General features: G+C 38.9%; 1 protein-coding gene across 5 annotated transcripts in view; it reads right to left on the bottom strand.

Moving 5' to 3' along the window:
- lama2 (laminin, alpha 2) overlaps positions 1-23,742 on the bottom strand; it is a 231,189-nt gene that overhangs the window by 117,747 nt on the left and 89,700 nt on the right. For all 5 annotated transcript variants that reach the window (XM_085382585.1, XM_085382587.1, XM_085382586.1 and 2 more), the window contains exons 14-18: positions 21,350-21,514; positions 6,982-7,086; positions 3,806-4,017; positions 3,260-3,371; positions 942-1,055 (exon numbers count right to left, since the gene is read on the bottom strand). In XM_085382585.1, coding sequence (XP_085238711.1) covers positions 942-1,055; positions 3,260-3,371; positions 3,806-4,017; positions 6,982-7,086; positions 21,350-21,514 — 708 coding nt within the window. The remainder of the gene's footprint in view (positions 1-941; positions 1,056-3,259; positions 3,372-3,805; positions 4,018-6,981; positions 7,087-21,349; positions 21,515-23,742) is intronic.

Raw genomic sequence — 23,742 nt, 5'->3', positions numbered from 1 at the left:
TATGAATATGTATACAGAGGTTATTTATGTGCTGTGAGTGAGTTCACGTCAAATTGTCTTCCTCTGTGTGTGTGTGTGTGTGTGTGTGTGTGTGTGTGTGTGTGTGTGTGTGTGTGTGTGTGTGTGTGTGTGTCAGAGAAAAAGAAAGCGCCTCCCTGCCTGTCTGTCTGTCTTTTTCTGTGTGTTGGCCTCCCCCTGACACATCCCAGCATCCTCCTCATCTATAATGAAACATAACATGGCAATACAAAACTCATAGATCGCTGTGTATGTGTGTGTTGTGTGTGTATTCTGGTGTGTGTATGTGCGATGGTAACTGACAGCTTAACCCTAAGGCAATGTGCAGACTGGGGTGGGTGCATGTGAGCAGATGCACATAAGAAGGCCAATCTGGAATGTTTATTCATTTCACACTGCAATTCCTGCCTTCACCACTAGATGGCAAATCCGGGGAGACTTCAACTAATAAGAAAAAAACTCTTTTGTATACATAAAAGTTCATTTATGTATTCCATATTAAGTTATGCATTTAGCTTCCGAGTGTCTTTCATTTCAAAACTCTCACACTCAGCTAACTCAACCAATTTTGGAAGATTTTCTGCAATTCCTCAATTAATTGGACACATTTTAAACAAAAACACTGAAAAGATATGAATACATGTAATCCACGGCTTCCAAATAAACAATTCAACTCCCTTAATTACTGATTAAAAAAAAGAATGCGGTTAATGAAAGAAATGAGACTTTTCAAAACAAACAAATAAAGAAAATTGAACTCATTACTCATTACTCTTTATTACATTTTAATGATGATAAATAGGGTTAGATCTTTGAGTATTAATTTACACATAAAACAAACACATAAAAGCAATAGTAATAAATAATAAATACAAATGAAAAAGAAACAGGTGACATAATTCACCCACTACTAAGCTACTTACCAAGCAATGCCCCGTGACTTCATGGCATTGTGTTGTGTGTCCATGGCAGTGACAAGGTTCACACACCCCGTTATACAGATTCCCGTTTACCCTCCGAAAACCAAGCGCACACGCCTGAAACACACAAGATCACAAAGTTAGAAAATACAGAAAGCCAGACGGAGTGTCTTTCTTCAAGCTGCTGTAGCGTAGAGTAATTACATGGTGATCCTCTAATTAGCACCTCAAGTGTGTGTGTGTTTCTGAGTGCAACACTTGGAATATTTTTCGTGTGCGCTTGTGTGTGACTTTCAAAAGCATGATGCTGTCAGCTAAAACAATAGCGCATCAGCTGCATTCTGAGACTAAACGGTAATTTCGTGTTATTGTTTACAGTTTTCTTTGAATAAAGCAATTCAAATCTCCATGAGACAAATTTAGGAATCACAATACAATTTGAATAAAATTATGTTCTGAGATATGTTTGGATGTTTTAGACTAGTTAAACAGTCCCCAGATAATATAAGCTGATCCACAACATTTCCAACCATCTGTCTGAGGAGCCTGGAAAGAAATGGAGAGGACTTCTTTAGGTTTCGTGGAGATGTTTCACCTCTCATCCAAGAGGATTCTTGAGTTCTAAAGAAAGTTCCAGGTATTTAAACCAAGTCTTCACGGGACTTAAAAAAGTCACTTTCTTTCTGAGCTCATTCCAGCTACCATGATCTGGATAACTAAAAGCTACACAGACAAACATCTTTTCACTTTGAGTAAAAATCCCATCTGGAATATGTGCTTGGACATAAGGTGTTATCATGAATAAGGACACTTCTTTTTGATGTATTTATGAAAAACGAATGCACTAAAATTCCACCTGAAGTGCAGTCAAGTATTACCAAGCATAACATACAGTATATCAAGGAATCAGTACACTAAATGCCTGTAACACAAAACTGTGCACAAACATTTACAGAAAGAGACTGTTGTTTGTATGTATGGGTGTCTAAGCCTTCAGTTGATGACCATTTAAGGAAATGCATCCTGAGTTAACGTCAATATAGCAGGATACAAATTGAAGGCTCTACTTGTGGCTCACAGGGATTACTTGTACATGTGTTAGCATTAGCCACATTTAAAAGTACACATGTGATGTTCTAACATAGAAATACACACCAACATCATTAAGTGACTGCGTACATTTCAGTGTGGGCTTACAATCTTTTGAATAGGTACTCTTTTTTTTTTCAAGAATCCTTTCTTGCACTGGAAATTTTTCTAATCAATGTTTCTTTGTGTTTGAATGATTTTTTTTGTTTATTTGTGCTTGTTTGCAGTGCAGTGGTTAGACCTGCCATCTTACAGCTACAGCCTCCACAGCCTTTCTGTGTGGAGTTTCCATGTACTCCCAGTGGATGCATGGGTTCACTCCACAGCGCTACAGTCCAAAGATATGCAGTTACGCCACACAAAACTGAACCACATCTTTTCATCAATGCCCTTTCAGTGCAACAAATGTTGCTCCGCTGAGGCGATGCTCACACGTCTTATTCGGTTCTGCATGAACTCAAGACTATAAAATATTTTCCCCACAACTAGAAAAAAAAAAACTAAACTGTCATTCATAAGTTAAAATGATCTAAAAAAGTTAGGTCTTAGCAATTCAAACGTCTGAGAAAACAACGTATTGTTATTATTGAAATTTGAAAGTTGAAATTTCAAAATAATAACCCCAAATTTTGACTTATGGCTAGCAAAAAAGTGTTTGTCAAAGAATGTGTGTTTTCACAAGAGACAAGCTTCCAGGTTTTCAGCAACGCTCTCCAGAGAAATTAAAGGTAACCACAACTTTCTTCATGTTCTGCTGAAAGCTTCAGACTTCCACCTAATGTCCAGACGGCTCTGTATCCAGTAACTGGGGTTGATTCTTGTAGACTTGTAAGTCTACCTATCCACCTTTTGCACATTGGATTGGATGTTATTTTGTCATACAAATGGAATAATTAGCTATGTGTAATATACCTAATTCTATTCAGGATACATTTTGCAACAATACCATCTGAAGCAGAGATCTTTACTAATCTCTTGGCCCAATTGGATATTGAATTTAGTTAAATAGTTTTGGTTCTGTTCTTGTCATATTTGTTTTTAATCCCTTCTATAAGTTTTATTGTCTGGTAGCATCTTGTTTGTTCTATGTGCTTGTGTCTATATTGACTGTAGGTATAAATGTTAGTATGAACGGTTGTCTCTATGCATTAGTGCTACAGTATGTAACCAACCAGCCTTATGTGCCCATTGGATAAGCCGTTAACACAAATGGATGAATGGTGTGTATTTACCTCACAAGAAGTTCCACCATATCCATAAGGGCAAGAACACACTTCTACAGCTGATGCTCTCCTCTCTCCTATAGCAGCGGGATTTGCTACCTCCATAGAAAATGAGTGGAGTCTGCACACGGAGGGCACAGAAATACAAATATCAAGCAAAATCATACAGCATACTGGGAGTCTGTCCGCCTTCACAGTTAAACATACAGCTTGTGCGTAAACAGGGCAGTTTTGCTGATAAGTCTTTTAGAGGTTTTATGAGCCGAGTTCATTCTCTCAGGCAGATTTTACTCTCAGACGGCAATAAGCTTCACCTATAAAACCACCATCTTTATGTTTAGGTTGCACAAGGTTAAAGCCGTGATATTCACAGGCTATAAGAAGGAGATGCCTCAGAGTCTTGATTCTGAGCGAAAATTTTGTTTCCTACAGCTAAATGAGACTAAAAACTTCTGATTTTACAAGCTTAATTTTAATATAATGATTTATTTTACAGTGTATGATCAATACGTCATGATGGCACACTTCGAAATGTGTACATGTTTCCGTACCCACCTGTAAACAGCGCTGCGTTCTGTGCTGTAAGAGGCCCGCACCATCACACTCGTCACTTTTGCCAGCACAGACAAGAAATCTCTCCGACTAACTGGCTGTGCCGTCTCTGAAACCCGGAAGTTCTCTGGCAGGAGAACTATGTGACTGGTGCTGGATGAGGATGGGTAGACAGGCTCGCCAAACCTTTTGTAATTAATCTTCATCCCTCCTCCCTGGTAGAGCAAAAGAATTACAATTTGAACTTTTAATTTCATAAATGTAAAACATCGGCATTCCCTCTGTTGCTTTTATGACAGCACTGACATGTGCATTTATAACTTATCTAAAAAAAATGAGTGAGAGTGAAAGATGTGTCATTAGGTAATGAGCTCCAGTTTATATTGACATACTGAATGGACTAAATGCAAAGTAAATTGAGCCCAGGCCTGGTATCTGACTATCTCTTGTTGAGAACGGATCAATGGCATGTAGTGGCTAACACAGAGTGACAACTACTTATGGAGGGAGAGAGTGAGAGAGAGGGAGAGCTTACTATGCCAATAAACCATTAAATAAAAACTAATTGAATTGGGGGAGGTGGGGGAATCATAAAGACGGTGAAACCAGCAGCACAGCCAAGAGATGCACAAAATCAGAGGATGACAGAGACAAAGAGGGAAAATGAAAGAGTCACCTCACTTTTATTTACCAGTAAGAAAATGAATTCAGTTAAAAAAATCCCTTAAAAAGACAAACATCATTATGTTGGTTCAATTCTTAATACTTTTTAATACAAACATTTCACTTCTTACTTTAAAAATTAGATCACAAAGGGAAAGTTTTATAAGGTTTTTCCTGAAACAAAATGAGAGGCGGCTCAAGACTGCGTTTCTGTGTTTACAGCATTCTTTTCTTTCTTTATTTACACACTTTAACTGTGCTAAAGTGGACTGATTGAGTGGGCATGGATCGAGAGGAAGGCACGGAAAGCAACAAAGCCACAGAGCCATACAAAGACAGAGAGATTATTATCTATTCAGATGCTGACTTCTTGCGAACAACACACAAGTTTCTTCTTGCACTTCACAAAAACAAGCAACAAAAAATATTACAACTCGATGCAGATATGCAGCGTAAACAGCAGGGCAGAAAAAGAGGGAACAAAACGAGACAAAGGCTGAAAGAGACAGTGAAGAGGGAGAGAGCTGGCTGACAGTGTGTAGGTGGTTCATTATTGTCATCATTTGGAGAGGCTTTTTGTTGACAACAAGACCGACACTTGTCCTCCTCTCCTTCTCCTCCCATCTCCTCCCAGTCTGTCGATCTCACTGACACATCTTTAAATAACACAAGCTCATTGGTCTGTGACTATCCGTCTCACAATTTTCCTTCTTCCTCATTCTTACTTTTGTTTATTTCCACGTTCCGTTCTTCACTGTTTGTTTCTTCTTTTCCTTTTTTCCTTTTCACTTCCTTTTGTGTTGTTTCACACCCACCATTCTTCCTTTCAATCTTCCACTACTTTTTCCTTTTTTTGTCAATTTCTTTCTTTCCCATCTTTTATTTCACTTTTCAGTCTGCCCTGCCTTTATTTGATTCAAAGTCTCTTTTACTTTTCATTCCCTCCTTTTATGGCTTTCTTTCCGTGCCCTTTCATCCATTCGATCCATTCTTTCTCACCTACCGTACACAGTACGCCGCTTTCTCTTTGCAGTCAGTATGTGAGACTTAGGTGCTTTCACATTTACTGCAGTTTATTTTAGATCGTTTCTGAAAGCCCTTCCAACTATTCTAATTAGAATTCCCACTTCTTCGAACACTAGCAAAGTAACTGGATCCTTTCTACAGCTCCAGCACAGAGGACACACATACACACCAACCTGTGCATTGTTTTGTGTGTACTCCATGCTCTCACACATACACAGACACAATGTTGTTTAGTGATATGAGAGATATAAACAGTTAACTAATAGTGTGGCTGCTTTGCTTATTGCTGCCATACATCATAATGCAACCTGCTCATTATACAGACATACAGGGAGAGAAGGGGCGAGAGAGTATATCTGCATTTTTTATTGCTAAGTTCAGCAGTTCTCCTCAGGCTGCAGCTGCTTGCGTGCGCGCGTGTGTGACTGTCTGTCTTTTCTTAACTGTTTGCAACTTCATTTAGTCCTCATGGTCGCAGAAAACAGCGGAAAAACAAGTACACAAAAACAGAAAAAGTCACACTTGAGTTACTCTGACACCAAAAATAATGTATTTGCTGAGTGCTGGGAGCAGTCCTTGTCAACCCCTTTAACTGAAATAGTCAGTTCAGTTGGATCTCATTCCTGGGCTCTACCGCATGGCTGTTCCTGAGGAGTCTCCCAAATGCACCAAGACAGTTTAATATAGGAATCAAAAAGTAAAACAAAAAAACGACACAATTTAAACCCATGCATATAGATTGCATGGATATGTTGTTTCAGGCTAGAGTCACATAGGCATCAAGAACACTTGGGGACTCCCGGAAACCACAGATCACTAGGAAAAAACGTGTATTCCCTTACTGGTCGCTGAGTGGCTGCTAGAGGTCCTTTATTTATTCTAAATAAAAAGTTCCACTTCTTCAAACATTGGCAGAAATTTCTGGCTGTTGTTGGGAAACCAATTGATAAAGCTCCAGTCATGCAGTTCCCCTAGCAACCACAGGCATTTGCAATCTCCAACCAGTTGGCAAGTGGTTGCTGGAGGTTGATGGCTGTTGCTATGTGAAATCAGTCTCAGCCCTTACTGTGGCTGTGGATTGAAAACCGCAACTTGAAATATTAAACTAAATAATGTATTAGAGTTCAAAGTCTTCAAAAGGTGCTGGTTGTAGCAGTAAGGCACAGCTTTCACTTTAAGTGTGAATGTTCTCAGTTTCCAGTCTGACTGTTAATAAGCAGCTTTCAAGTGATTGCAGACAAGTCTGTGTCCTCCATGCAATCTGATAACAACCACCAATAATGACCAAGATTTATTCTGCAGTTTCACTGGGTGACAACCAGCAAACACTCGCCAACTGCTTAGGTAGTACACATTTTTCCCTATCAGGTGGTGGTAGCCGACCAGTCTCAAGTCCTGGTTGACTTGATATCTCTCCATTACCGTGTAGCATGTTGACAGTAGTTTAAGTTCGCAGCTACAAGTAATTAGTGAATTGTTTAAAAACTTACCTCTATAATTAAGTCAGGCTCTGATGTGACTCTGATGCTCACTTGTTCTTGCTGCTCTACAGTATAAGACACGGTGAAAATGACATTCCCACCGTAGGCTGAAAGCTGCAGAATGACAAAGGCAGACAAAACAAGTTAGAAAGTCAAGTTTGTAATAAAAACAACACCTTTTGACCTTTTGATTTCCCATGCTTCGTAGCTCATTAGACTTAGCTCACTATTAGATTGATTTAAAGGTCCATGTTTCTGCTTTATTTGACGCTAATAGAGCGCACGGATTAAAAAGCAAAACGTGACCAAAAAACCATCAGAGTAGTGAGAGAAAAAGTGACAAAGAAAAAATTCTGATGTAGAGGCAGGTTAACTTAAAAATGTTGAAAATGTTGACAAAGTACATTAGTAGGAAGGAAAAAAGCCTAATACACTGTTTTAAACTAATCATAGTCTCACAGAAAGAGGTTTTTAGAAAATGCAAAAAATGTTATCTAGTCAGAGAGATTTTGAAAAGTTGTAAATAAGTACAAGTCATAGACAAACCCACAATAACACAGAAAAACCACCACAACTTCTTCATCTAATAATGACTTTTTCCACCTAAAATAGTTTTAAAATGCTGAAAACATGAAGAAAGCAGGTACATGCTACAATCTTTGTTGTCTCGAGTTGTTTTGGTGCAGCGTTTCTGTCGAGTCCACAGAATGAGCTTTAGCTGGAGAAGTGCTGCATCGGCATGATCCTGAAATTTATTATTCTGCTTCAACCTGAACAGTAATGGGTGGGAGAGCGAGATAATAATGCCACCATAAAAACAGAGAGAGGGGGACATTGAGGATGAGGGGGAGAGAGACGAAGAAATAGAGCTGGAGACAGAAAGACAGAGCGAGTGAGGTAGTGAAGGAGGAAGAGTTAGGCTTAATGCCTCTATAAACCTCTTCCATTCTACATCATTACACTCACTTTTTAAACCACGAGGCGGAATCACCGTTTTCACAACTGACTGAAAAACCACACACACACACACATACACAGATATATCCACACCAGTGTGCCTGGAGGTGTACTTGGTGGATATTTTATTCTATAACACTTATCCTCTATCTACCTCCATTTGCTGATTTGGACTCCAGAGGACAGTAAAATCATAGTTTAAACCCACACAGCCCACACACATCAGACACTTGTGCTGCCCGACCTCCTCCTCCATTAGCTAATCAGCCCTCTAGCATGACCACTGCATACACGCTTAGTTTCTCATGCAAAAAGAAAAAAGTCTGAATTTCATTCCAGTGCAACAAAAAGGACGATAAGCTACGCATCCACTTCCAATGTACTCGCTAGACTACAGGTGTAATAAATGGTATGATCAGACAAGTAGACGGGAAAAAGTAACTTTTGGTGATCTCGTCACTTTTTTGAACTCGTTGTTGACACTACAGCTACCAGCACTTAAAAGATAAAGCAGAGACACAGATCCTGCTAAAAAGCACAACACAGACTTCATACTTTGACCAATTAACAAAACTACATATATTACTGTGAAAATTTCATAGCATGCTTTTAATTATTTATTTTACTTAAACCCGCATTATTTTATTTCCATGTTCATTTTGGTCACGTTGAGAAAGCACGAGATAATATAAACACAACATTTGAAAATTAGCATTAGCATTAGAAATAGTTTTTTTTCTGGTAAATATAGGAAAAAATACAATCCTAGACCCTATCCTTAATGGAAATATCTGGGAATTTAGAGACCCCCACTGTGTTAAACAAGTAGTCAATAGGTTTGTCTCATCATTCACTGATGCTAGACAGTGTATAGGTTTTAACCTTTTGAGGCATCAGCAGTTACTACATGATCACAAGCCTAACTCTAACCCTAGGCTATCAGAACATGTAGTTTTTGGTTTTATTAAATTGTTCTCCCAAGTCTTTGCAAGCAGGGAAAAAAGAAAATAATCATTGTAACAGGGTTAGGGTTGGGGCTTTTCATGAGAAACAGCTGCCTGCTGCAGATGGAAATAGACTGATTAGTGGTGAGACTTAGTCAAACAGCAAGATTTAGACCTTCACACAACATGCAGATGGACGAGGTTTTGAATTTTGTTTTAATCTTGATTCCTGTTACTCTTTTATTGACCCGCTGTTTTCTACTTTCCTCTTTTTTCTCATCTTTCTTTGTCTGTGTGTGTTTGTGTTCCTAATGGTTCTTTTTTTTTTCGTAATTGTTTTTTCTTGAGCATCCTCTGTTAATTTATTTCCTCTCTTGGTTCTATTCCTGCCCTTGTGATTATCTGCTTGACCCTTACTGTTGCGTGTGCTTAGCTTTGGTTTGAGCTGGAGATGCTAAGATTCCAACTAAGGTTTTAGGTGGGAGTGGCCAGAGTGGACAGGAGTAGATGTGAGTATAGCTCGTGTTGAGTGGTTTGGAGAGAAAGATAGAAAGGCAAGCCTGAGATGGTTTGGACATGCACAGAGGAGTGATAGTGGATACAGGATGTTGAATATGGAGCTACCAGTGAAGAGGAAAAGTATATAAAATAGGGTGATGGAGGCAGATAATCCACAGTGGCGACCAAAAAAAGAAGAAGCTAAATTTAGCTTTAGTTTGTTTACAACACTTTTTTTTTTAAATTGTGAGTTTAGCTTATACACCTTTTAGTTTTTGTGAAATCAGCTCGTATAATAAAACCCAGTTTTAGCCTAACATTCTGTCTCTGTCTGCATTTTGGTTAATTATATATAACTTGTATTTTTTCTCATCTTACATTTCATTTGCAGTATAAATGTTGATTAGTAAAGTTTTCAACACTCCAGATATGAGCTGAAAATACATTATAGTCTCACAAGGTCCTGATTCCCGGGCTTTTTAGCTTGTGGCTTATGAAAACAACATTTGCTTAACAAATTTATTAGACCACTTATCATAAAAATAAGAAAACACAAGTATTTTAAAAAATCTGTCAGGTTTTTTTTTTTTAAACTAAAATTACATTTTGATATACCCAAATTTGAGCAAGCACAATGGACTTGTCTGAAAAGTCAGAAATTATTAGAGCAAAACATTCACTGGCTAAAAATAAATGTTCTGTTCAGGAATGATAACTGCAAAAATAACTACAATTTGTCATCCTAATCGGAAAATAATAAAAAAAAAACCCCAGCATAATAAAATAAAATTTTGCTCACTTGTAAAGAGTGTACACACACTGGTTGATTAGCCATTACAGAGACATAGACACATTATTTTTATTATAATAATCAATATTGTTATTTTAGTTTAGCTGTGGCATAAACACTGGATGTCAGTCTAATAAATAGTACTGTAATTCTGTATGGTTACATATAGAATTATGGAACCAAAAATCAAATACTGTCTATCTCATGGGCATTCACATTTGCTGTTACTACAACATAGTGTTTTGTTCACCAGTATAGGAAGTGCTGGCATAGAATAAAATCTAGATAAAAACACAAGAAAGTTGCACAGATCTGTAAGTGCTTCAACTTACTACTCCAGTTGTGCAAAGAGCTATAAAAAGTGGATTTGCATGTACTATACTTTTTTTTTTTACCTGTTTCTGTTTGTTGTGTTCACTAAGCATTCAGCAGGATATGACCTGAAAACTAACAGAAAAGCTTTTTCACTCTGATTCTCCATCCAGTTAGGACTCCTGTATTTTGCAATTTACTTCCTTTGAAATTATTGACATTTCTCAGAAAAACTCATTTCTCTGATGCCGTCCACTCAACCTGGGCAACAATCAAAGCTTTTGTCATGGCAACCTGATGACCCATCTCTACCCTAGGGGGGAGTTGAAATACAGAAACACAATACAGGAGAGAGAAAAAAAGGCCAACAGAACAGCACAGCAGGAGAGAGACATACGGGGAGGGAGAGGAGAATCATGTGTAGTGGAAACGAAGGAACAATAAACACTCAGACACACACGCACACACACAGCTGCAAAAGACATCAGTGAGATCCCTTGTGAGCTTGATAAGCCTGTTATTAACTGTATTAGTGGTCAGAATAAGAAGAACAAGACATAATCCTCACTGTTAAAACCCTAATCAAGAAGCTGACACAATCTTCATTAGAGTGAAACCCTTTGTCACAGCCACGGCTATATGAGTATCATACAAGCCATTCAGCTCACTTCAATACTATTTGAGAGAAGGGATAAAGTAGTTTCATATCAAAACAGGAGTAGTTACTGTGAAAAAAAAGGGAGCATACTAAACTAAACATGATGAAATGGGAAGGTGTGCATGCTGCTGTTCATGAAGGAGGGGAAACTGGTAATAATGCCCCTGTTTATCAGTTTAATTAAAAATAAAGTGGATAAAATATAGAAAATGAGAAGAGTAAAGTTTGGCGTTGTGCCAAGTAGTGGGTTTGGGTTTGGCACGGAGAAGAGGTGTAAGGATGAGTCACTGTAAGTTGGGTGACTTCAACATATGAGTCACGTTTGACCTCAGTCCTCCTCCAAGGTTCTCAGCAGAGCCCTGATGTAAGATGGATAGGGCTTTTCCATAATCATAAGTAGCCTAGTCGAGTATTATAATTTAAGGGTTAGTCCATTCCAATTTTAGGATACTGTTGTTGTCCAAAAAGAGTTGGATTTGTGCTACAGCTTGACTTCTTTGCGAGTTTTGCAGAAAAAGGCGAAGGCATCTTTCCTAAAGAGATATCTGCTTAACAACACCTGTTTTCTCATATCCACATAAAATTATTCAAATTTAGCTGAGTTTGTTCCTTATACACACTTTTATAAAACACTACATCAAATTAGTCATTGATAGTTGTTAAAAGATATATGCTACTCATGTTACATTGGGTGCTAATGTGTATATGTATGTATGTAGAGAAATGACAAACTGTATTTTTATGATTTGTGAAATAAATAGAATTGACATTTCCCATCAATCTGCACTCAGACGAGTATGATGACAAAATGAAAAGAACATGAGAAACACAGCAAATGTCTTAAAAATCTGAAACTGATTGTCTAATTTTACTAATCGTTCAGCTTTTACTGTAAAAGTTCAAATTCTAGCCAGATGTTATTGGCTTTAATAACCCTTAGCAAGTATGTAGAACTCTGATGGACTCAGAGGTATGATAGGGACAAACCCTCATATATGCATGGCTCTGTGAAAGGAAAATTCGCGCTGTACTTCAGGATAAAACCTCAGCCTCAGAAATCCAAAGAACCTTGCTGTAGACTTAGATGCTAAAATTGTGGGGAGCAAGGGTTCAAAACCTTTGCTTTGAATGTTCCCAGTAGCACAGAGGAGTCGGTAATTGCAAAAGAAAGAAGACCCCCTCCAGGAATTTTCATAGAGCTGGCGCTGCTGCCAAACTGAGCAAGAAGGTCCATGTGGGAGGTGACCAGGACCCCAGCAGTCATGGTAACAGAGATTCAGAAGTTAGAGGTACATGGCAGCCCACTTGGTGTTTCTCAAAAGGCATTTAAGGACACCCTGAGAGCATAAGGATAAAGATTCTCTGGGGTGCTTCTCAACAGCAGGGACCAGGAAACTAGTCAGAACTGAGGGAAGGATGACTTCATCCAAATATAGAAAAGTCATTGGAGAATACCTGCTCAGGAGGGCAGCGACCTGAAGCTATAGGGCGACAGTTCACCTTTAAATGTGCACAAAAGTAAACCAAAGCAAACAATCAACAAGTCCTTGACAGGCCCACCCAAAGCCCAGACTTAAGCTGTACTCAGTCAAGGCTCTGTACTGCATCCAGGCACTTTTGTTCCCTCATTACACTTGCCTGTTGGCTTGCACTCACTCTGTGCTTAAACGTCCAAGCATGAATATGTTTAGTTTTGTCTCTCTTACTCTCATATCATTTCTCTCTTTGATGCACACAAGCTTTTCAAAAGCACCCGTGCAGGCAACAAAGATGTTAATCATTTTGCACTTTGTGGTTAAGTTGGTGCCTGAACCACAAAATTTTGCAGTTTGTGCTTCAGTCACACTGTGTCCTCTCGCGTGCCTTAGAGATTTCCTAATTACTTAATACAAAACATTTCTTTGGCAGCAGCTGTTGAGGAAGCAGTGGTCCAACTGAACAGCACTCGAGAATCCGGTGCATTGCACTGTGCATAGTGATCCCACTAGTCAAATGGACTGATTTTGGCGTTAGCTTAGGCAAGAATAGTATGGATCTACTGTAAGGTAAGTACACCCATTTTTGCACAGGACTGATGGTGGCAGTTGCCTAATCAGATGCAGTTATATAGAATATAATTAATCCAAATAGTATTTAGTTACCAAAAACCCAGAAATCTGACTAAACCACAAGAGCAACAATTTACAATGATTTGTATGATGATTCCTATATGTCTATTTATTTTCTCACATTACAAATAAACATACACATGTCAATTTTAAACATTTTCTATTACTTTTAGCGACTTTTGATCTCAAACGCTGTGGACATTCATGGAGAATTTAGAGGTAAGAATCAGCACCATCACTACTTTGAAGAAGAAAAGTACAGTAACCACAATCAAAGAAATTACTGTGTGCGGGGAGTAATGACATGCAATTAGCATGTAACTTTCTTTTGTACGTACCACATGCCAGCTTCTTCACAGAAATGTGCGCCTGCTTTCTGTCAATTTTGCGAATACAAAAGCAGACAGTGGCAACAGATGCTCTCTTCAGGAGATTGGGCAGGGGAAAAAAGAGACGGGGAGGATGAGGAGGGGGACAAAGGAAATCACCCTTTAGGAAATGAAAACCAGATTGTAACAAAAGCCTTGGAAAACAAACGTCTCTAAAATGACAAACACATGGCACACAGAACATAGGTAGGTAGGTAGATAGATAGATAGATAGATAGATAGATAGATAGATAGATAGATAGATAGATAGATAGATAGATAGATAGATAGATAGATAGATAGATAGATAGATAGATAGATAGATAGATAGATAGATAGATAGATAGATAGATAGATAGATAGATAGATGTTGGACAAGACATTGTGTCTATTGCAGTTTGCTACCAGGTGATTATTGGATTGTACTTCAGTAACCATTCTGCGTGATTACCTTTCTTAGGTCTTATTTTTCTGATCACTTTTACAAGGTAAAGACAATTTTAGAAGGTGTTTGTGCTCTGGATTGTGGAAGCACTTGCTTCAGACAGTGCTCACCCTGATACTTTACTTTTTCTGTGCTTGGCTGTATGATCACTTGCAGTTTCCCAGGACTGTGAGAATGTTTTGGCAGCTGTGCATGCTACAGAGGTCCAGGTACTGGCCTGGAGGTCCTCCTGTGTTGTTTGCAGCATTCTTTAATTGGGGGTCAGTCCGTTGCACCCTGACTCAGTAATAGCACACAGGAATGAGCCGGGCTTATTATCGGGTTCTTTGAGGTTCTCTGCAATGTATTTGGCCTCGAGTTCAGTTTGGCATTATAGGCAATAACTTAATATGGTCTTTTCACTTTTCTACCTAAAGTTGATGTTTGTGGCAAGAGGTTAGATCCCTAGACATACCTCACACTGTGCATGGCTACAGGCAATGATCTTTATATAACAGATGCACACAGCCTCCAGCTGTAAAAAGTGGACAACATTTCCTCTGTTTCTAAAAAAAACAAAAAGTATATAATTCTATTGAAATCTACCCTAGGGTCACTCTACATCAAATTTTAGACAATTTTCTAATCAATAGCTTTTGTTTTGCCTTATATATGATATTATATATATAATATCATATATTATCTCTATTTGACTTTTTGACTTCTACTGTGACTTTGGGTTTGACCTTCCTTGCAGTAGAAAGTCTATAATGCAATACACAAGTGATAGTTTTCACTTCCTTTCCTGATATGCCGTTGAGAGTGCTGTGAGTCACAAAGTGCAAAAGGTTGTGGAGACATTCATAGAAAGACATGCAGGCAACACGTCTACATGACTTGCACAGCTCTAAATATTTTCAGTAGGGGCTTTTTTAGGTGGAATAACCCTGCAGTTTTTTTCTAATACATATATTGTCACTACATATATCCAGTTTCTTATTCACATTCAGGTTAAGAAAACTTTGTTAATCCCAAACAAGGACACGTTTGTGGGGTCAACTTTGTAGCTTACCCACACAACCTAGTGACGCAATCAAATTCACACAACTTAACGCATAACACTACTGTGTGTCAAGGCGCAGATCGACAAACAATAAGGTCAAAGAAAAACTAAATTAAGAATGAAATAGATAAATAAACAGAATAATAAGGACATATGTTGAAAAATGAAAAATCAAAGAAAAATGAATCAAAATTACCCCATCGGAGTTAAGTAGCCTAATAGCTGAGGTAATGGACGTTAGACATCAATTCCCCCCCCCCCCTTTTCTACACAACAACTTCGTGAACTCACAGATATTTTTTTGTTCCATACCTTTTTTTTTTACAAGGCTATTGTTTGGTACATAAAGAAATAAAGAAATGTTAATCACATGAAACACACATAAAGACAAGACATAAGATAATCTAAACCATGTAAACAGGTTTAAAATGTCATATTTGGGTTCAGCACGTCAAAATCAGCACATCAAAATTCCTAAGAAAAAGCACAAACAACCTCTGAAAGACAGCTGACCGGTGTCTCCGTATTCTTGTATATGTGGTTCAAATAACATTCCTTTCCATGAAGTTTTATAAGCTGCTAAGTGATGCACAGACACTAACATATGCCTTTGGCACTTGGAAAAACAAAAGGGGGAAGCAACATTGTTGAATTCTTAAGTGGTTGTGTGCAGGACTATGACAGAATAATTATTACTCCAGAGAAGGTTACATATACTGTAAATCTGTATGCATATCTCATTCAGGAAGATGACACAGAGCAGCTCACTCTGTTGCCCCCGGTCTCTTAGAGCCAATCAATTATTGTTGTGTTCTTCTGCAGCTTGCTGACTCCTTAAAATCAACTCCATCATTTTGCGATGTATCAGATTTGGAAGTTTTACTTTCTACAAGGTAACAGTTTTGGATTTAACATTTGAAAGACTTATGGATTCAATATAAGTGTCGTGTCAAAGTTCTTTCTCCAGCAAGTCTTTTTATGTTTTCACTCAAGTTTATAATAACTTAGCTTTTTCCCTCCACATCAGATCTAATCAAAATTCATGAGTTTTTGTTATTTTAGAGCCCAAAAAATGTTCACCTTTACATATGGTATAAGGCATGGTGGGTATACCAGCTTTCGTGTTTGTTTTAAAGTTTTTGTTTTAAAGTTTTTGTTTTAAAGTTCACATCCTGAAGACTTCTCAAATGGCTTTTTCTCATAATTATTAAATTACTATCATATGTATTACTACAGTGTGGCCCATATTACATATCACTGTTTTTGTTCTGCTATGGTTGTTGAGCTTAAAGAAAGTCTAAGGCCTGAAGCACCATCCGAACAAAAGAAAATTTGATTTTAAGACCAACTGTGCAAACAAGAAATGAAGCCAATGTGAAGTTAACGGGCCACACTTAATCCTCATGTTAAAATGTTCAACATTATAACAGATTCTTTTTGATGACATCGTTGATTGTGCCAGACAGGCTGGTCTGAGTATTTCAGAAACTTCTGCTCTACTGGGATTTTCCCACACAACCATCTCTAGGGTTTAAAGAGGATGGTCTGATAAACGAAAATATCCAGTGATGAAAATGCCTTGCTGATGCCACAGATCGGAGGAGAACAGCTAGACTGCTTTTAGCTGATAGGTCAGCAACAGTTACGCTAAAGTAGCTACTTGTTACAAGCAAGGTAGAAGAGCATCTCTGAATGCCAAACACATTGAATCTTGAAGCAAAAGGGCTACAGTAGCAGAAGAGCACCTAGAACATCACACCAATTGCGACTCCTGTCGCCTAAGAACAAGAAACAGAGGCTACAATTTGCACAAGCCCATCAAAATCGGACAATATAAGACTGTAAACAGCTTTGTGTAAACAACATCAAATCTCTCTTATCTCTACTCTACCTCCTGAACCACAGTCACCCCCTAGTGGTGATGGCGTAAGGGAGTGGGGGATATTTTATTGGCACGCTGGTTCCCTTAAGACATAGGTGTCAAACTCTGGCCCGCGAAGCCATACCAAATTACTATTAGAGCTGGCCTACTGGTATTATACAGCTAATGTATATATTGTTTAGTATTAAGCTTTGCTTGTTCCATATTCAGTTTTCCAGAAAAACTTATTTGAGTCCATAAGAAAAGATTCATTCTTATATCTGGAGGAAGATTTTTTTTTCAATAAATATTAACGTTAGCCCGTGACTTTGTTCCAGTTTTGAATTTTGGCCCACTGTGTATTTGAGTTTGACACCCCTGCCTTAATACCATCTGAGCATTGTTTAAACACCACAGCCCACTTGAGTATTATTGCTGACCATGTCCATTCCTTTATGACCACAGTGCAGCCATTATCCAATGGTTGCTTCCTGCACCATGTCACAAAGCTCAAATCATCTCAAACTGGTTTCTTGAAGATTTCCATTAATTCATTGTTCTCCTGTGTCACCTAATCTCAATGCCACTCGGCCCATTTCACCACCTCCATCTTTTGAGGTGGTGGAACGGGATATGCTGCTGATGAATCTGCAGCAAGTGTGTGATGCTATCACGGTCGATATGGACCAACATCTCTGAGGATTGTCTCCAGCATCTTGCTCAATCTCTCCCATGAAGAGCTAAGTTATGCAGTTACTAAAATAAAAGGGGTTCCAACCCAGTATTAGCAAAGTTTACCTAATAAAGTGTCCAATGAGTGTACATACACAGGCTATATGTGCAACACTTCTTTCCTGCTTTCAGACTTGAACTAACAAATAAACAGAAAGATGATATCCCACATTCAATATTCAGCACATATTCACCCTTGAGGCTCATTGCAGCTATTATTTTAAGTATGAACATCCTACTAGCACTCCACATTTAATTATAAGAACATGTAAACACAAGTCTATCAGCCTCTATCGGCCTACACTGAATTTGTCAGGAAATTAAATTATTTCATAATTCAGAAAAGGCACAAAACCAAACTCCTCTACACTTTGCAATTAATTACAGTGTTGATGAGTCCAGTTTTGTCCAAATTATGTGTTGCATGTGTTACCTGCTTTTGTTCTCTTCTAATATCTCCTGAATGAGCAAAGTAGGACAGGGGATAAGCAGTGGAGATACGAGCCAAAATAGCAACTTGGGCAACAATGTACAGAGGAACAGTTATCTTAACTTCAAGACCTGCTGCAAACTGAATACGGTTGTGTATCTATATACGCCTTGTTTGACTTTCAGGAATGCAATTTTGTGTTGCTGTACTGATAACCAGGTGTAATTATTTTCCTTTCTTTTTCTCTGGACCATGAGATTGCCATTTAGAATGAAAAAAAAAAACTGGAAGAAATCAACCGCGAACTGACGTAACGGTGCATTTTCAGCCGTACAAGTCAGAAAAAGAAAGGGGAGGGAGAGAAGAAAAGAGGAAAGGGGAGGGCAAATCCATGTCATGCAATTAAGACCAGATTAGTAGTGACATTATACACAAAACCTACACACATTTGTCACTCTCATAAGTCACAGCTCATCAGCTTGCAAAAGGTTGATGTTTTTCTTACTGAGAAAAATAATATTTTCCACAAAGACAAATTTCATTCATTACAACGGTGAGGTGTCAACTTCTATAACATTTTTCTAAAGAATCAGCTACTCCGCTCCTCCCTCAGGAGTGTAGCTAGTTTGCTTCTAAAAGAATGATCATTTTGTCTTCTTTGCTTTGTCAAATGCACAAGGAAGACAAAAGCAAGGTGACTAATAGCTAGATAGAGTTGCTAAAGGGAGAAGAAAAGAAAACTCTATGGCTTTGCTCTCTGTTTGGCCATCTTCATCATTCTTTTATTCCCAAATTTTGTTGATTGTGAATCTGTTAGTAAATTAGCAAAGACTCTGTGCTGCTATTATCATAAAGTATTTGGTTTCTGATTAAAAAGCCAAAGATCTGCACTTTTGTGACAGAGGAGTGCTTCCTAAAACAAAATGACATTTTAGTGCAAGGACTACTTTAAGTGCTCCAAAGAAAATGGAGATTTGAGAGATTAAGAAAGTCCATGTGCTTGAATCAACTGCAGGTTTGTGAAGAAGGACCAAAACAACTAAAAAAAAAAAAACAGTCTTTGAACTTGTGGAACATTTTCTTAGATTGAGATTACACTCCACATCAAAAAGTTTTATTGTGATCCTTACGCTGAACCCCACTCATTTGCCCTCTGCTGGCAAATAAAGCAGAGACGGCTATTTTTTAAACTTGGCACTTTTAAATGATAGTAACTGCTGTTCCTGTGAATGAGCAGTCGCTGGACCTACATGGCACATAAACTACCCAATGAGCATCAGTGGAATGCTCTTCTGGACCAATGAGCATCCGCGAAGCAGGCGATCGGGCCAATGCGCATGCATGGCATTAACGATACAGAGATGGAGATGGAGCACATCATCACACACACATTTGTGCACTTATATATCTGCTGCTAGCTTGTTATTACAAACATGGCCTGTCACTTCCAAGGATACACGCTAACATGACAGATCACAGCGTGTTTGTGTGTGTGTGTATGTGCGTGTGTAAGTGAATGCGTTTAATAGTCAAGTCACATAGCATCTATCTCTGTAACACGATCAGAGACTGAAGCAAAGAATCACTTTTTCATACAGTATTGCGTACTGCTTCTAGTGATCACACACACATGCATGCACACACACACACACATACACACACACACACACACATACACACAGTGGTAATTTGTTTGTTTCCCATGTTTGGAGGCATTTGGTTCTGCTCTGCTGTCCCTAATGCCTCCAAAACACATCATTATCTGACTTATATAGACCTGGGAGTCTGTCTGAGTGTTAATGCGTGTGCGTGTGTGTGTGTTTGGTGTATGCATGTGTGCGATGAGGAAAAAAAAAAACCACATTGATTATTGAGTTCAACAGGCGAAACACTGTTTACCCCAAGAGACACAAAGCAAGCGAAAGAGATAGAGAGAGAGAGAGAAGTGAGAGAGAAAAGAGCTTGGGGGAAGTAGAAGGAGATGATTTAGGAACAGGGAGGTGAAAAATGCGAGTCCTGGAGAGACGGAGAGAGAGTTAGAGGAGCACACCAATGAAAAGAAGCAGGGATGGAGGGATGGTTAGAGGGAGGGATAGAGGTTCAGACAAAGAAGTGAGATGACAAGCCAGGCCTGCCGGGTGCAAAGTAATGAAATTCAGTGGTATATTCCTCTAAGCCATGACACACAGACAAACATCACAGTCGGTCTGTTGTTGCAGTAGAGCAAAAACTCGACTTCTGAAACATGGACTGCAGCTATTTGACAGCTGGAGTGATAAAGTCTAATCGTGGATACAGAAAGCCACGGCGCAATTTCAAACAGTCGGCATTAGCAGAAGCTGATCCAGAGAAGCAGGGCTACGAGGGAGGTGAACATCCCAGCAGGACACATTCTCACCAGACTTCCACCCAGGGGATACATTTTGAGATCATAAATTGGATCTGTTTATATAGTGAAGGCTATCCTAATGATGCATCACGTTAGAACTTATATATTTGCCCGCCAGTGCTATCACTACACAGTAATATAGTTAGAAATGCCCATGTCGTGAAGCAAATAGTCCGCTGAAGTAACCCGAAACATTAGCTTATAGCTTATTGCTGCTGAAGTATAAGATTAAAGATTGGATTAAAACAACGCACAACTGAGCTACTACTGTGACCTTGAGAGCATTTGGATGTGTCTACTTTAATGTTGGTGCTAATGTAGTTTCTCAGTTATCTCAAGTAAAATAGGCACAAAAAAAATCAGCAATCAGTGTTGACTGCTGGTTATTCAAAGGACACCGAATATATTCACTGACAAATCCATGTCATTTTTGGGGTCGTCTACAGTAGCTTTGCATTATTTATCTTAAACTGGGCCTTAGCGCAGCCCCTCAGTTCTTCATGTTTCTGAAACAAGTCGTCTCAACTCCTTTCCTTCTCTCCTTTAAGCCAACTTTCTTTTGATTAGCTGCACACTGCAAACAAAAGACTCAAACAGGAGGTTGTGGAGCTTCTGTTCTCAATGCAGGAGCAGTGTAATTGAGATTATTAGGGATTATTAGGAGCATAATAGACAGGCAAAAGCAGAAAAAATGGCCTCTTGTCTCGCACGGGTTCCTTGTACATACACTGACCTCATTTTTGGAAACACTGGCCATGTTTAATATAAAGAAAACAAGGAAAATCGTAATAGGTGTCATTTAAGCCATTTGTAAAAGTCTCAGAGTGTGTGCTTGCAGCTGACCTTGTTTCCTAAGTATAGTCCAGGTGCATTCCAATAGTAGGCGGTGCCAAGATCGTCCACAACATCTAAGTGTCGCACGCTGAGATATGGAGGGGTCTCTCTGTGAACGGACCACACCCTCCCTCCCGTGTTGCCAACCAGGTGCCAGCCTGTCAGAGTGGTCTCCTATGAACACAACATCCAGGTTAAAAAAAGTTATTTTACTTTCAGCTCCATCTATTTCAAAAACAACTTTTTTACTCTGATCATGCTGGCATGCCCAGACCGCAGTTCCCCATGTCACATTTCAAAGTACACAAAGAATATTTCTGTGTAGGGGTTGTTAAAAAATTCAACACCCAAATTGTGAGGCACGATCTGTGTGAAGAGACTGTGGCAGGATTGCACCTTTCCGCTCTCTTCTGCAATCGCGGAAGTACACATCATAACAAGACGTCAGCTTTCAACTTCAAGTTTTTGTTGGGGTTTTCTGTTTTCAGCAGGTTTTCTGTTGCTCACTTAAACTGCGTGAGTCATGTAGAGATGTAAGATGTTTATATATAGTCATCAGGAAAAGAATTTATATAAATATGTAAAGGGAGAGTCTAAAACAGAAAAGCAACATACAGTATTATTTCTGTCCACGCGACAGAGTTGCTTACTGTCAGCACATCAGTAACATTGACAGCAAACATATTAAAGCAAGGCATGTTCAGTGTAGACGGACAGGTTTTACTTATAATGCCCAGCTGGTGGTTCGGATTTGCTACTTCACACAACTGTCAACACTCTGACTCTCTTAATAGATTTGTTCATCCACCACCTGAGCTCCTTCTTTTCTATTACCAAAGTTGCAATGTATTTTTTTTGTGTACCTATTGTGTCCAGGTAGTCTACTGCCAAACGTCACCTTTGTTTTATTGACTTCTCGTTCCTGCCCTAGAATCCTCTGTTTCAGCAACCCTCTCATGTCCTTCTTCACTGCACTCATGGACCTTCTCCTGTTTTCCTCCTGCCTGGCAGCTCCATATTCAACATCCTTTGTCCAGTATACCCACTATCCCTCTTCTACACATGTCCAAATCATCTGAGCTTGGTCTGCCTCCATCATACCCTTATCTTCTGTATTGTGGTCATTCCCAACCAAACTGAGCATCTTCAACTCTGCCTCCTCCAGCTCCACCTGGTGTCTTTTCTGTTAATGCCACTGTCTTCAAACCACAAATCACAGCAGGTCTCACCACCACCTTGTAAACCCTCATTTACATTCACCCACTCCACCCTACCTGCACTCTCTTTTTCACCTTTATTGTACACTGTATGTTGCTTTGGATGCTTCACCCCAGGTATCTCAACTCGTCCATCTTCACTGTTACACCTGCCTGCCTCTCATTCACACACATGTATTCTCCTTTGCTTCTACTGACTTCAAATCCTCTTCTCTCCAGCACACACCTCCACTCCACTACTACTCCTCTACACTCCTCTTGTCCATACTCTCAGTACATCACAGTGTCATCTATGAACATCATAGCTCATGGTGACTCCTGCCTGACTTCATCTGTCAACTTGTCCATACCACTGCCTCCAAAACCCCAAAACCTTTTTACAAAAATCCTTCAAGCAAAATGAAGGTGGTTTATATAGATGAACTCCTGAGCAGTAAAATTATTACCTCTAACGATACTTTATTATAAGAGGTAATTAAAAATGAAAAGCAAAATTCAAGTTAAAGTCACCATATTACTTCAGGTTAATTTAAAAAACAATAGAAAATGTCTATCATGTGATTTTTTTAATGTAATTTATTGTAAATGTAATTAGTTGATTGAGATAAAAGATTTTTTTTTAACAAAAATGTCAAAGTTAAGCTTTTGGTAACAGCTTTGTAAATCTGCCACATGTCAGCTGGAAGTTTGCAATCGACACCTCGAAAGAGATTTTTTTTCTTAAGGATTTTGTGTGTGTTGATGTGTGTCTGCACGTGTGTGTGTTTGTGAATCAGAGATTGCTAGACACACATCTGTCATTGTAATTAACCTAACCTTGGCTTCCCCTTTTGAAAACACACACACACACACACACGATCGGTGTCTAAATCAGAGCTGTCATCCTGTCAGCGTCTCCTCTCTCCTCCTCTCCCACCCTCCCTGTCAGTCAAAAACTGTTTTCCTCTTGCTTCACCTCTCTCCTCCCTCTTGCCTCTTGTCTTGTTTCTCCCTTCTCCTTTCTAGTTCTGTCCTCTTCCTTCCTCCATATTTTTCTTTCTCTTCATGTCTCTCACCTCTCTGTTCCCTCCAGACTCTCTATGCAGTTTTGTTTTTCTGCTTAACATCCTACTGATTAATTTCCAGATGTTTTTAATGTTTGCCAGATCCAAATTACTTTACACCTGGTGTCAGATATGTTCAGGC

The sequence above is a fragment of the Rhamphochromis longiceps genome, linkage group LG15 (assembly GCF_057381845.1).
Source record: "Rhamphochromis longiceps isolate RC_006_pf linkage group LG15, R_longiceps_female_GT1.1, whole genome shotgun sequence".
NCBI lineage: Eukaryota > Metazoa > Chordata > Actinopteri > Cichliformes > Cichlidae > Rhamphochromis > Rhamphochromis longiceps.
The sequence above is the reverse complement of the archived record's forward strand: the minus strand, read 5'-3'. Positions and strand labels throughout refer to the sequence as shown.